At 58.5% G+C, this 15,303-nt stretch overlaps 1 protein-coding gene across 1 annotated transcript; it reads right to left on the reverse strand.

Annotated features, from left to right (window-relative positions):
- Positions 1-224: 224 nt before the first annotated feature.
- On the reverse strand, positions 225-11,917 carry XYLT2 (xylosyltransferase 2). Its single transcript, XM_070393738.1, is given in 12 exon segments — positions 225-1,372; positions 2,830-3,163; positions 3,973-4,168; positions 4,440-4,702; positions 4,913-5,089; positions 5,187-5,403; positions 5,565-5,645; positions 6,074-6,276; positions 6,539-6,714; positions 6,968-7,382; positions 7,384-7,461; positions 11,775-11,917. Coding segments are annotated over 12 exon segments (2,598 nt in total). The 5' UTR covers positions 11,910-11,917; the 3' UTR covers positions 225-1,049.
- Between the last annotated feature and the right edge of the window lie 3,386 nt (positions 11,918-15,303).

Below are 15,303 nucleotides of genomic sequence, written 5' to 3' on the forward strand. Positions count from 1 at the left end.
CGCAGGCCTCCTGGGAGGCAGTGAAGTCTCTTTACCCCTCCGAAAAAGAGCTGAATTAGATGGGTTTTTGCATCCTTCTGGTTCTTGGGTAGATTCTAAGCTGTCGCCATTCTGGAATGAGACCTCCACCTCCTGGCTGCCAACGTGTCAGCCAAGACTCGTAGGAGGAGAAGGCCTAAGGGTGACGGCTTCCGACGCCCGGAGGAAAAACACAGAGGCTCGGCTTAGAGAGATAGAGATATATTTCTTCTGTTGCATATATCAGACTCCACACTGAGCTTCAGGCACAATGCTGCTCCAGGCTCTTCTGAGAGGCCTGGCCGAGAGTTCTTCCCACGCTGCTCGCGAGGGCTCACCCCACAGGCAGGAGCCCCGGCCCTGCTTGCAGTTCTGGGTGCCTGGGAGACTGCACTGGTCTCAGGAGGCCCTGGTGTCTTGCCTTTCCCATCAAGGAGCAGGGCATGCCGGGAAGCCCTAGAGCCTGCCCCAGCCCCTCACTGCGGTCCCCTGGCCACGAGAGGAGAGGCTGTCCCACTCGAGTCCAGCTCTGCAGTGCTCCCCCAAATCACCTGTTCTCAGGTGCTCGGGGCCTGGGATGGCACTTACAGAGCCTCAGCCATGAGCGCCAAGGCCCAGGCTGGGGGCGAGGCCCTGGAGAGGGAGGCAGGCCCCACCCCCAGAGCAACAGCAGATGGGCTCATCAGGCCCTGCTCCCCAGAGCCATGGCCCACTTCCTGGGGCTCCTCTGAGCCCTATTGCACATCTTTTGTTTCCAGTTCCTCCCCCACCACCCATTTTCCTTTAAAAAACAAAACAAAAAACTAGTGGAGAAGGATCGGAAGCGTGGGGCGTGGAAACTGGAGCCCTTCTCCCCACATTGCTGCCACCCACTGGTCCCCAGCAGAGCCATCAGCAGTAGTAAGGACTACGCCCATCTTCCTTTTGGGTTCTTGTTGCCTGGGCCTCTGGTCCTTGCGTGTGGGGGGACAGCCCTCCGTTGTCTGTAAGGTGCAATTCCCCGGTGTTCTGGAGGTGCCAGCTGGGCCCTGCTACCTGAGTCGCCCGTCGGCTTTGACAGGCCCCAGCTCCGATTTGGGGTCGGGGAACAGAGAGCTCCAGCTGGTCCGTCTGCAGAGCTCCAGGGAGGGGCAGGCGGAGGGGCCCGTGGCGCACAGTCCAGCCACAGACCAGAAGCCGCTCAGTTCCCCATCTGTCCAGGCCTCGAGCGCCGGGCCTGTGAGCAAGGCGTGCCGCCGGGCGGCCTCCTCGGCGGGCTCCGGCTGAGGCAGGCTCAGGATGCCACTCAGGCCCTGGAAACTCTGCTCCATGTACTCGTTGTGGGGGGGCCCGGCATGCAGCCAGCTGGCTTCATCTGGGGGTGCAAGAGCACGCAGTCAGCACGCCTGGCCCCACTGATGCCATGAAGGCCAGACCCGGGAAGTCAGGTCTGGGCACCCCAGTTCTGTCCCAGGTCTGCTACTGAGTCACACACACCTTGCCGAGTGCCCTGGGCTAATCCCCAGGACTTTCTGTGCCTGTGGAACCATCAGTTTATAAAATCAAGACAGTCACCGCTGAATTCCCCACTGGAGGATTCAGTGAAACAGTAGGTTCGAAGCACATTAGAAAATAAGGTAACTTTCCCGCCCCTTCTCAACCATCTCCAGTGGTTCCCAGAGCCGTCGGAAGCCTCATGCCCAGGCCCTCCAGCTGTGGGGCCCTGCTTCGCCAGCCTTCTTTCCTGCCACCCCTGCATCCCATTGCCCTCCACTCTGCTTCCCCCATGCCCCGGACACCTGCCAACTGTGCTCCCTCCGCTTAGAACACCCTCTGTCTATAAAAATCCAGCGTGCTCAGGGCTTGGCTCCTATACCTGCCTGCCGTGGGGCTGCCTCCATTCCTCCCTCAGCCCCTGTCAGGCTGAGTCCTGGGAAAGCAGGGGTGCGGCTGCCTGCTCTGGATCTGCCACAGCCCCCACTACTCCATCCTCCTCTGGGTTACCCCCAGTCTGATCCACCTTCTCTATGACAGGATGTGGCCAGAGGAAGGAATCATCTACCACCTATTCATACCTGACACGTTTACCACATACTCATCCAGAATGTCTCCGAGGGACTAGCTACTTGGGAGACATACCTCCCCCTCATCCCCCCCCCCCCCCCCCCCCCCGGAACCTGCATCCTATACCGGTGTTCAGGCTCTGCTCCCTTAACCTCAGCCAAGTGGGTGGAGAGCTATGGGACCCTGCCCACCGGGCACAGATATGCTGTCCCAAGAATGTGACACCTGGGGACCAAGAGGCCCTGGTCAGTCTCTGTTGCCCTGAGAGGCCATGTGTCATGTATCGGGAATCCATGCCAGAGGCTAACACAGAGAGAAGACAGGACGAGGGCCAAGAGGCCCCAGAGCATCTGAGAAAGCACCTCTGACGCCCTGTGATGAGATCTGAGACATTTCCTGGGGCCTCGGGCACAGCCTGCATTCTTCCAATCACCCCTTTTTCATGCGAGCTGGTTTGAGTGGATTCCTGGGGAGCGCTCCGATAGTTACATTAGCTCCTACTTCACACGTAATAAGACTTAGGCTCAGGAAATAGATGGCCAAGGCTAAAAGCCCAATGAAAATGTCAGAGCTGTTCGAAAGCCAAGCCTACCTGACTCCACAGCTCCCCTTTCATGCCACGGCAGAGCCCCAGGATGTTAAGGGCCAGACCATCAAGTTCCCAGCCTTCCCCCTTCCCTTCTCTGGCTATGGGGGCTTAGCTCTGACGGTCAGCTTCCTGGGGTCACCTCCCTGGCCTCTGGGCACATCTGGGAACTAGGTCCTTACCTTTCCTGAGAGGTAGTTTGCGGTTGAAGGTCAAGGGCAGCACGAGGAAGCGGGTCTCCCCTACGGGTTCCCAAAACTGAAGCAGTCGAACCGTCCAGGCCCCCGGCCGCAGGGGCCGGCTCAGTGGGGGCTTGTACTGAGTGACCTCGGTCTCTGCGTCGACCACGATGTCGTAAGACGTGGCCACCACGTAGGTGGGGTCGATCCACACCACGGTGGCGGTGAGGTTGGGGCCCCGGGCCCAGCGCTGCATGGCCACAGGCTCATCCAATGGTCCCAGCAACCCCCCGAAGTTCCGGAAAAGACGCTCTTTGGGGTCCCACTCGGTGCCAACCTGTAAGGAGGGAGGCAGATGGGCAGGAGCCTGGGGAAAAGTCCTTCTCTCTGCTCTGATGCTGCCTCTAACGCACTGTGTGACCTCGAGCTAGTCACGGTCTCTTTCCGGGTCCCAGTTTCCCCGTCTGCAAAATGAAGGTCTTGGACTAGACTTCTTTCTAGGCTCGCATTCCAACCTGCTCTGCAATGGCGGGGCAGGAAGGCAGATAAGGTTCCAGGCCCTGCCCACAGACCACCCCACAGGAAGCCAAGGCCTCCAAGGAAGAGAATGAGAGACACTGAACGGCCTCACCTATGGCCTGAAGGGAATGTCCAAGTCCCTACAGTGGTTCCCAACCTTCCTAATGCCGCGACCCTTTAATACAGGTCCTCATGTTGTGGTGACCCCCAATTTCATTGTTACAAATTGAACATAAAGCATCGTGATTAATCACAAAAACAATATGTAATTATATATGTGTTTTCTGATGGTCTTAGGCGACGCCTGTGAAAGGGTCGTTCGACCCCCAAAGGGGTCGCGACCCACCGGTTGAGAACCGCTGCTCTAGAAGCCCTGGCAGTTTAGAAGATGAGTGTGCATTACAGCGGAACTAGTCCCCTCTCTGTGTGTCACCCCAGGGGGCGCTGCTCCTCCATGTGTGCATGCGGGGGGAGGGGGGGGGCCAGGCATGTGCACGAGGTGCTGCCAAAGCTGCCGTCACTGGGTAAGAAGGGCCCTGAAAGGCCTAATCCAGCCCTTGCCCCTCCCTCAGTGTCTGTCCCTCTCTTCCCTCTACCCTGAGTCTTGCTGGGGGTCAGATGTCGCACCTCCAAACTCTGGAGCCGGCTGGCCTGGTCACTGCGCCCCAACAGCTTCAGCGACCCCTGGGGCATCAGCCACATCTCAAGCGTCTCTGCCGGCCCCTCCGCTGAGGACTGCACCTCCTGCGTCACCAGGTAGCCCTGGAAATGGTCGTCATAGAAATACAGGTGCACGCTGGACGGCAAGCCCCTGGGCTCAAACCTAAGAAGGTTCCAGCAGGGAGAAAGGGAGATGCCATCAGCATATCCAACGTGGTCTGGAGTCCCAGGGAGGGGGCTCTGGGGACTCCCATTCCCAAGTACTTCCTTTGCCCCAAATCTCACACCCACAGCACCTATGTGCTGTGTTTTCGTTGCATTTCCCCCTGCCTGAGACTGGGGCTCCCTGGGAGCAGGGGCTGTCTCTTTCTGATTGGCTTCCCCCTAAGTCACCACACCCTGAGGGCCTGCAATATGTCAGAAGAAGGTCTCACCTGCAGAGAGGGGTGGCCGGCGCGGGCGCAGTAGTGACGGCATGGCGTAGGCTGAGGCGGACAAAGGCGGTGTAAGCAGTGAGCATGACATCACTGAGCCCGCTGGGGCCATCGGCCGCGTCATAGGTGTTCTCCCAGTAGGCCTTGAGGGCTGGCGTGCCGGGCGGGTAGCTGCCATACAGGTGGAAGTCCAGAATTTCCAGGACCTCCTGGTTCACAGTGGACTCAAACTTCCGGGCGAAGAAGGTGGGCCTGGAGACTTGCTGGAGGGGGAGAGCAAGCATGGTAAGGGGTCTGGAGGCCCCAGGGGCCCCTTCCAGCACCCGATTGGCCACAGTCACCCCAGAGCCCCGAGGGCAGCTCCAGGTGAAGACCCTAGCTCCTCTGATTGGCCCACCCTGAGTCCTTTCTGACCTGGCGAAAGGCCAGGGCGAGGCCCTAGCAAGGGGCAGCGACTGGGGCCGGGGGAGCACCTGCAGCCGGAGGAAGTCCTGCGGCTTGAAGTCGTTGGGGGAGCAGCCGCACCAGTCCACGATGTGCTTGTACTGGCACTTGCAGCCCAGCTTGCGGTTCCAGTTGGTGACCCGCAGGTTGTTGTCCACGAGGCTCTCGCAGGCCGGGCTGTTCTCCAGCACCGTGTGGAAGAAGGACTGCAGAGGGCAGGGCAGGGCGGGGCGGGGCGGGCGGTGAGCGGCGGGCACCCCACCATGCTCCCTCCCCGGCCTGGGTCAGGGCCGGGCCACCCACCTCGGCCGGGAGCAGCGTGTAGGTGTAGAACTGGCGCAGCTGGGCCACGAGCGGGTCGTCCGTGTACACCACGTACTCCACAAAACTGCGCGTCAGCACGAACCAGTCGGAGCCGCCGTCCACCACGATGCCCGCCGGGATCTGCCGTTCGCCCAGGCGCCACATGTGCGAGTCACATTCATGGAAGAGCCGGTCCAGGCCCTGTTTCTTGATGAACCTGTGGGGAGCAGACCAGCCCAGGCTGGGGGTTGCGTAGGGTGGGGTCCCATCCGCCTAGGAACCAGCACTCCTCCATCTGTGATTGGTTTGCTGGGCGCCCACATCCCCGCTGTGGGAGGGGTTGTGTTGAGACCAGGGCCCCCTCCCCCAGCCCCTCACCTGGAGTTGTCCCTGCCATGTGACTTGAGGAAATTCTTGTCCCGGTTCTTGGACAGGAAAGCCACCAGCTCCTCGTTGGTCCTGGAGAGGGGATGGGTGTGGGCAGTGTGTGAGGGGTTGCTCAGTCACTGGCCCAGAGCGGACTCCGTCCAGCCCTCGTCACCTTCACCTCTTGGCCTCCAGGCCATGTGCCCTACCCCAGGGTGATGGGTACCTGAGGCCCCCGAGAAAGACCACCCCATCCTTCCTGTACCCCTTGCTGTCTGACCCAGCACCCCCCGTACACACCTCTGGCTCCTCCTCTTCCCCATCTCTTGTCACTCCCAATCCTCACATCATCATTCACCAACCCCTCCCCTAAATCATGGCTGGGGCCAAGAGAGGAGAAGGAGTCTGGGTTGCGTGGATCCCAGAATGAGGCCTGGGGAGGGGAAGGGGTCTACCAGGACCCTCCAACCCCAGTGCCCACATGCGCCCCCTCCCATTGGAAGGTTCAGAGCACCCCCCACCTGGTTGGGTAGTCGGTGGCACTGAGGTTGATGAAGAAGTCCCAGGCCCAGCCAGGCACCTCCAGCAGGTCCTGCATGCTCCGCAGATACATCCTCAGCAGGCTGGCCCCGCCCCAGATGGTGACCATGCGCCAGGGCGTCACTCGGATATTATCATACCGCCGGGCCAGCTCCACCACCTCCCGGTGCAGGTAGTTGGAGCGCTAAGGGGGGGGGGGGGGGAGATTCTTAGCAGCTGTAGGTGGGCCCTCAGCATTACGACCTCCCCACCCACCCCCACCCCAACCCTGGACAGAGTACAACTGGCAAGGAATGGGGAGCACATGTCACCTGGTGCTGGTGCGCCCTATTCGAGGCCTGTTCCCCTAACTCTGGGCCACCTGAGCAGGTCAGAAACCCTGTGTGTCTGTGACCTTCCTGGTTTCCGCTCTGCTCACCCAGAACCCCTGGGTCTCCCCACAGTACCTTGTCCACGTGGATATAAAAGAAGTGCTGCTCGTGGTAGACGGCCTTGAGGAGACGCTTCAGCTGGCGGATGGCGCGGCCGTGCACCACCAGCATGTAGGCGATTCGTACCGGGGGGCCCTCCACGGGCTGCTGGGCCCGGGCCTCCTCCCACTGGAGGCCGGGGTTCACCTTCCCTGTGAGGAGAGCAGGGCATCAGTGAGGCCCTGCCCGTCGCAGGGTGGAGGCCAGATGGGAAGAGGGAGCCGCCTGCAGTCTGAGGAAGAATCCTGGATGTGGAGCAGGGCCCCCTCTGCCACTTGGCGTGCTCGTCACCAGCCAGGCAAGGAGGTGCGCCCCTCTGAGCTATCTCCTCTGAGACGCGGGGGTGGGGTCCCTGCCATGTCACCTCCCGGGGCTGCCACCTCTCCACCCAGGCCTGTCCCTTACCAGCCAGTTGGCAGTGCCGGGGCACAACCTTGGGCATGAGGCTCCCGGCCTGGTGCTGGCACACCACATTGGCGATCTCTTGCTGGCACTGCTTGGAGCTGGCCCGGGCCAGTGCGGACAGCGCGTCCTTGCCCAAAATCTCGCACTTCGGGGTGAAGCCATTGTCCGTGGGCTGGGGGGCGCCCTCCACACTCCCTGTGTCTCCATGTGGGGGGAAGCCAGCTGCCCCGACCAGCGCCTCCCCGGCTGCTGCCCCACTCAGGTTCTGGCGGCCAGGGGCCTCTGGGGGCGGGGCGGGAGGGACCCTCCGGCTAGCTCTGTGCCGGCTGGTAACTGCCCGCACCACTTTGGCCACGGGCACACCTGGGCTCTCGGCACGGCCCCGCCAGCGCCCATGCCTTCTGCCGGCGCTGCCCCCGCCGCCCCGCCGAGCTGTCTGTGTCCTTGGAGCCCTCGCCGGGGTCCAGGGGCCGTGGCTTCCTCTGTCTTCCTTTCTGTAAAAGACAGGCAGGCACAGGTCACTGGGACAGCCGCTTTCCTCTGCTCCGTCAGCTCCCTCCTGGCCTCATTCTTGCCTCCTTCAATTCTTGGCTCAGGTGGCATCTTCTCAGTATGGCCCACGGTAACACTGTATCTAAAACTCCAGCCTGCCCTCATCTCTGCTTTATTTTCCCATTAGCACTTGCTGCCTTCTCTCCTCCCACCACGTATTTATATTGTTACTCTGTGCCCCTCCCCTTCCAAGAATGACAGCTTCAAGAGGACAGGGCCTGTTCTGCTCACTGATGTATCCTGAGAGCCCAGAATGTCCCGCCGTGGTGCACACTCAGCAAATATTTGTCGAATGAATGAGTGAAACGAAGGAATGTAAAGCTCCTGGCAGAGGCTAGAACTTGATAATTATTATTGCTGGAAGGGGAGGAGAACCTAGTCCAGTGGTCGGCAAACTCATTAGTCAACAGAGCCAAATATCAACAGTACAACGATTGAAATTTCTTTTGAGAGCCAAATTTTTTAAACTTAAACTATATAGGTAGGTACACTGTTGTTAACTTAATTAGGGTACTCCTAAGGCTTAGGGAGAGCCACACTCAAGGGGCCAAAGAGCCATAGTTTGCCGACAACGGACCTAGTCCAATGTGATGTCAGGAGAGGGCCCGGGGCCCGCAGACCCTTTGGACACTGTTGTGTTGGTTTTTCTCTGCCCCTCCCCTCCCCAGGACCTTCTTCCTCTTCCCCGTTGGAGCGTGGAGCACGGCACCTCACATGTCAGGCTGACGGCCACCTTAGGGCCAGAGCCCCATGCCTCCACCCTAGCACCCATGCCCTTTATGCCCCGCACCCAGCCAGCCCGCTCATCTCATGAGAGCCGGGAGTGTTTATTCCCATCTGAGAAGGGGCATCTGCAAGAGGGAGGGCAGGGCGGGGAGGAGGCAGCAGACCCCGTTCTGTGCCCACGTAGGAGAGGACACCTGGAACTGGGCAGTCCCCAGGAAAGGCGAATGCAGCTCCCCTGAGCTGAGTGTCAACCTGGCGACGTCTGATCCGGCCACACAATGGACAAAGATACCCTCAAGCTTAGGTGGGCAGAGATGGCAGAGGAGCTGTGGGCTCTCAGGGTGGGAGCCAGTCTCAGCAAGTCAGAAAGCTGGTCAGGAGGGCAGGGTCCAGGGCACAGGGCCAGGCCGGCTGTGGTGGGAGGCAGGATGTGGGAGGAGATGGGCATGGTGGTGCCCTGCACTGCAGCAGGGAGCTGGCTGCCGCGGAGAAGGACAATCCCCGAGGAGGCTGGGGGGCCAGGAGGCAGCAGTGAGGAATGGGGGAGAGAGAAGGGCAATCCCCGAGGAGGCTGGGGGGCCAGGAGGCAGCAGTGAGGAATGGGGGAGAAGAGGGTCCTTGGGGACAGCCAGCCCCGGCCCTGCCCCCTTCCAGGCACGTGCAGCTGGGCAGCTGCAGAGCTGCTAGAGGAGGTCCCCAGGAGTCCTTGAGGTCAGAGTCCCTAAGGGCAGGGTCCCCTCTGATTACGGAGGGTGGGGACTGTCCCTCTGACCTGGATGCCTTCTGGCCTCTAAACCCCGCCCTCCCTCCCCCCTGCGAAAGCATTTGAAGTCCTCTGCCACCTCCGGGCTCTGCAACTCCCCGGGATCCTCTGAGCCGGGGAAAACAGAGAGAGCAGCACCGCTTGCCCCACACCCCACCTCCCTGGGACTTCTCAGGCTGCATTTAGAAGGAGCGGCGAGGCAGTGTTTGTGGAAGCTTCATAAACTGGCTCTCTGGATGTTAATGATCATCCTGGTCTCCACGCCAGCCCCCTCCACAGACAGGCAGAGTGTGCATCCTGAGTGCACATCAGATCCCATCGCTGCGCAGCCCCCTTCTGGGCTTTCCCACTGCACTTACACGAAATCCCTCAGCCTTCACTGTGGTCTCTAGGGTGCGTCCTGGACTAACTCCTGAGCCTTCTTCCAGGGAACGTACCACACCCTCCTTTCATTCCTTGAAGGCAGCCGAGCTGAGCCCATTCAACTCAGGGCCTTCTGCCCAAACTCTGCCCCCCTCTCCCCGAGGCTCCTTCCACTCACAAGCTACCTTCCTCACAAGCTACCTTCCCCAGAAGCCTTCCCAGACCAAGGGACCTAAACCAGCCCCCTTGTTATTCCAATGAGTTTCCTTTCCCCTGCGGGGCTCTCCCTGCAGATAGTCTGCCCGTGAGGGCTGAGACCCTGTCTATGTTGTTTATTTCTGTATTCCCAGTATTAGCATAGTGCTTGGTACCAAGTAGGACTTAGTAAATATTTGTTGAATGAATGAATGAATGAATGAATGAATGAGTCCCTACTCCAATGTGCAGTGCTGGGATAAGGAGTTATTTACTGAAGGCTTAGCAGATGCCAGGAACTCCTGCAAATACTTCACAGGCATCATTTTCATGTAACCTTTACAGTCGCCCAGCGAGAGAGGTGCTCTTAGGATCCCCATCGTGAGGGGAGACACTAATGGGGGCACAGAGAGGGTAGGTGACTTGTCAGTGGTCACCCAGGACTCAGCAGCAGCGCTGGAATAGGACACAGGACGGCCAAGTGGGGCAGTCCAGCTTCAGGGCCCACTTCCTAAGCTCTAGGTGATGTTGCCCGGTAACCCCAAGACCTGGTGAGTGGCTGCTGAGGGGGCCAAGCACTGATGGCTACGCGGACTACACAGTCTCAATCACCAAGAATCGTCTTCCATTCCAACCCAGGATTTCCTTAGCAGCTTCTGCCAGGAAGAGGTGGGAAGGGGGATCCCAACCAGGCCCCTGCCCCAGGTCCCCGCCCCAGGGCAGCAGGGACTTCAAGCCTGCACAGTCTCTCGGGCCATCCAGAGACTCACAGGGTCATGCGGCTGCTCGGGGCCATTGGTTTCTGAGAAGCCTCAGAGGTTTTGCTGTGCCCCTCCCCAGAGGCCGCTGGCCCCTGCTCACCTCCTCCGGGGGCAGAGGCCTCCCTGCCTGCCTTGGCGGCCCATTCGGTCTTAGGGTGTCTCCTCTGCCGGGAGAGCCTTCTGACACTGAGCCCCAAACAGTCTCTTCCTCCTACTCACTGGTCCATAGAATAAGCTCACTCCTTCAGATGCCCAGAGCCAGGCTCCCACGCCCCACCCTCCGCTCCGTTAGGAGTTATGGTCTCCCGTGACTATGTCCCATCTCCCCTCACCATCCCAGCCTCTAGGTTCTCCCAAAAAAGGCAAGGACAGCCCTTCAACCAGCCTCCACATCAGGCCTCCCCGACGGCCCAGATGCACAGAGGGAAAGCAGTCTTCACCCTGCCAGGTGGAGAGGCCCGAGAGGACAGGACGAGGCAAACAGAGCGCCCACCTCAGAGCCCAAGTCACCCAACCCCAGGGGGCTGGGTGGGCACAGGGGAACTCTGCTAGGGCCGGGATTTGGCCCTTTCTCCCCCACCTTCCAGGACAGCTCTAGACCCCCATTGGACTCCTGACCACATTGGGAAGGACGTACGCGGGCCTCTAGCTGAAACCATGGTCAGCCAACAGTGTCAGCACCTCAGACCTTGGGGCGCAGGGACCTGGGAGTGAGCAGGGTGGGTCTGCCCCGCTCCAGGGCCTGGGGCTCTACTAAGCCAGCTGCTGCGGCCGCCACTCCCTTGGAGCCAATTCCCCGAGGTCAACTCACCAGTTCACGTTCCCCCACCGGCCTCTGGCATCTCCTACCCAAGACCCGTGCATCTGCCTCAGACCCCTGGCGTCGCTGGGCTAAGAAAGCCGCGCCTCGGACACGAGTAGGTCTTTCCCTCGGGGTCACTCCCTGTTCCCTCATTTGCTGGACTGAGTTCCACCCCCGGCCTCCACTTCCCCACCCGCCGCTGCCCGGCAGGCGCTTCTGGGGGTCCCTCGGCCTCACGCCTCCGCCCGCGGCGCGCACACCAGCCCCCTCCCAACTTCGGAAAGTTTGGCCTGGGGCTCCCCACCCCGGAGTAGGCTCAGGCCCAGCCCCGCTTCCCGGCCCCGCTCCCCGCGCCTGACCTTCATTGCTCCCCGGGCCGGAGACCACCCCGCCGAGACCCGCTGCTCCCGCTCCGGCCCCCGGCCCGCCTGCGGCCCGAGCCTCCGGGACGCGCGCCGCCGCGCGTGCAGCCCCCCAGGCCCGCCGGGGAAGGAGCGCCAGGAGTCGGATGCCCAGCTCCAGACGGCCTCCCGCGTCAGGCACGCCTGCGGCCCGTGCCCCACGTCCCCAGCCCCGGCCGCCCTCAGCCCCGCCAGGACCCCCGCGCGCCCCGCGCCCGGCCTGCCCGCCCGGCCGTCAGAGCACCTCGCCCGGCTCGTCCTCCTCCAGGCCGCTGAAGCTCCACACCACCAGGCCCTGCAGCAGCAGGATGGCGAGCGCCGTGGCGATTGCCAGCTTGTAGCGCCGCACCAGCTTCTGCACCCGCGCGCTCGCCACCATCTTCCTGCCCCGGCCGCGGGGCGCGCGCTCAGCCCTGCAACCCGGCCGCGGGCGCGCGCAGGGGCGCGGGCCGACACGGCTCCCCCCACGCGGGAGGCGGGCCGAGCGCGCGGGGCCGGGGCGGGGCCGGGGCGGGGGCGGGGCCCGAGGTCTCGAATCGCCGCGCCCCGCAGGCCAGGGGAGGGGCCTGGGCGCGCGGGGCGGCCCGCTGGGCCGGAGTGGGCGTGGGTCCCGGCACCTCCTTCCCTGGCTTCGCTGGTTCCCCAGCTCCCGCGTGGGCTCACCTTTTCTGGGATCGCGGTGCGGAGATGTCTGCAAGCCGACCTCCCTTCTGCGCGCCGCCTGGCGTTCGGGGGGTGGGGGAACTGCACCTTCCCGGGACCCAGGCGCACAGGGAATGCCTGAGCTGCCAGCTGCGCCGAGTTGAGAGATTGCATAAGTGCGCAGGCCCTTGCTTTTGTCGCCACCCTGGAGGCAGCACCTACGGGGCAAAGTCTCACCCCCTTGACCGGCATCAGAGGCCCTCACAGAGCCGCCTTTCCTTCCTCCTCGCCCTCTCCTCTCAAGATCCTCACTCAGGCTTCCACTAGAGCCGTGGTTCTCCAATTCTAGGTGCGTCAGAACCCCCCGGGGGACTGGATAAAACGCTGCTGGGTCGCACCCCCGAGTGTCCGCTTGGGAAGATCGGGAGCGGGGCCCGAGAATTAGAATTTCCAGCCAGTTCCCAGGCGATGGCGATGCTGCTCATGTCTTGGCCAAGTTCGAGCAGCCGTCCCCCACCGCCTTCCCTTCAGTGGCATCCTCCCCAGGTGCTTCCCCAGCACTGACCACACATCTGGCTGTGATCTCTCCGGGGCCATTCACCGTGGAATCCTTGGCTGCTGGACATTGGACATACAGCAATGCTCGATACATGTTGCGAAAGAAAGAGCCGGCGAGGCCCAACTTCCCGTTTAACCTGCTGACCCTGTCGTTTTTCGAGAGCCTGGCATGTCCAAGCTCTGCGTAGACAGGTCTGAGCCCCTGCAGCCCCCCTCCGAACCCGGCAGGTGCGTGGAGAGAAGGCATGAGAGAAGAGGGAAATCGGTGCCCACCTAACGCAAGGGGCATGCCCAGCTGAGGGAAGCCAAGCAGCGTGAGAAGGAAGTAGTAAGAAGAGCAAAACCAAGACTGAAGATTTAAAATGAAGACTTTAAGAACGATTACCGAGAGGTCTAGGGGGAAAAAAAAGGCTTTAACAAAAAAGTTTGAAAGCAATGATGAAGGGGTTGGGGAGTTGCCAGGAGATTAGCTTGGCGAGGGACTTCTAAACTGTGACGAGTACAGGAGATCCAGTTATCCAGTTCTTTGATGGGGCACTGAAATAAAACTTCTTTAATGTCTCCTGCCCCGTTGGCATTTGTAATCATTGCATTCTTCCATCTTAGTTAAATGGGAGGATTATAAACAATGTTTCAGATGACAGTTTGGCTACTGAAGAGAACCTACCCTGCAAGCGTTTTGGAAAACATCAGTTAACATGCCAGCAATTGATATGCTAATTAAATATCGATCTTTGACCTTCTGTGCTCATTAAATGAGGTCCCCTGGGGACCTCTACGTGCCAGTACTTTCCTCCTCCCCCCCCCATGAAAATAGCTTTGTTTTCCACAGATTATATAAATAATATTTACTCATGATATAACCTTTAAGACACAGAAAAAAATATAAGGAAAAAAGTAAGTCACCTGCAATTCCACCCCCTGAGATAACCATCATGAATATTCTGGTGACTACCCTTTCCCTCATCTCTATGCACATAATTTTGCATGGATGGAGTCACATTATACACATGGTTTTTAAGTATAGAGATTTATTTTTAAGTAGTGTTTCTCTCCCCTCCCTCTCCATGTTAACAGCCTGTCTAGCTTGCTTGCTTCCTTAGTAACTTCCTTCCTTCCACCACTCTATCTAACAATTCACACACACACACACACACACACACACTCAGAGGTTTTATATTTTGAGGGGATGGGTGTTATTATATTTAAAAAGTTGAATCATGCCCGGCTGGCATGGCTCAGTGGTTGAGCATCGACCTATGAATCATGAGGTCACGGCTAGATTCCCAGTCAGAGCACATGCCCAGGTTGTGGGTTCGATCCCCAGTACGGGATGTGCCGGAGGCAGCCAATCAATGATTCTCTCTCATCATTTATGTTTCTATCTCTCTCTCCCTCTCCCTTCCTCTCTGAAATCGATAAAATATATATATATATATATATATATATATATTTTTTTTTTTAAAGTTGAATCATATTAACATGCAATACTCTCCACCTTGCTGTTCTCCTTAACTGTGAGTACATAGAAATCCCGCCATGTTGGGGTGCAGGCCTAACTCAGTCTTTTTAGTAGTAATGGCTGCGTCAGAGTCCACTCTCTTCTTGAAAGGGCCTTCCTTCACTCACTTGGTTTCCCGATTGCCACCACTACCAGGTTATGGTAACGTGGTTCTAGCCAGACCCCAATGAATTGCTGCCTTTATTTCCATGGTAGTTTCCCAGGAATGGTTTTACTAGGAAAAGAGAATTTTTTCTATTGTAATTCACATTTCCAACAGCCATGTATGAGACTATTTCCAAGCGTGCCTTTCATCAGCAGGTGTGATCACTATTTTTAATTTTTGCTCCTCCGCCAGGTGAGAAGTGACCTTCTTGGTTTTTTCAATTTGCGGTTCTCTGCTGGGGAGTGTCTGTTAATTGGTTTCTTGCCTGGATTTGCTCTTGCCAGAATTGCCTCTTCACCATCTTCATGAATTTATCTACTGCTGTTACATTATATATCTTTCTCTTATCGATTTTAAGAGGGATTTTTAAAAAATCCTTTTAAATCTTCCATCAATTTATCACTGCCCGTTGATGTAAGACCTTTCTAAAATTTTTAATTTGAGGGGAAATCAAATGTGTTCCTCTTGTTTTATGACTTACCGTTTTCTGTTCTGGTTCAGTTAGATCTCCTGATGTTGGAATAAGTATATGGTCTTGAGACATGAGTTTGAACTGTTGGGTTTGTTGTCCATGAATGAATTCACGGACAAGGGAAGGGTAAGCAAAAGGGAAGCGAAATTTACTACAGCCAGAAGTAACAAAGCTCTCAGCATGCCAGAGGGGTCCCCGAAAAGGGTTGCCGCAGAAGCTGGCTACTCTAGGGCAGTGATGGCGAACCTTTTGAGCTCGGCGTGTCAGCATTTTGAAAAACCCTAACTTAACTCTGGTGCCGTGTCACATATAGAAATTTTTTGATATTTGCAACCACAGTAAAACAAAGACTTATATTTTTGATGTTTATTTTAAATATTTAAATGCCATTTAACAAAGAAAAATCAACCAAAAAAATGAGTTCGCGCCCTAAC

The sequence above is a fragment of the Myotis yumanensis genome, unplaced genomic scaffold (assembly GCF_028538775.1).
Source record: "Myotis yumanensis isolate MYYU_CA2020_CCGP unplaced genomic scaffold, mMyoYum1.0.hap1 SCAF_16, whole genome shotgun sequence".
Classification (NCBI taxonomy): Eukaryota; Metazoa; Chordata; class Mammalia; order Chiroptera; family Vespertilionidae; genus Myotis; species Myotis yumanensis.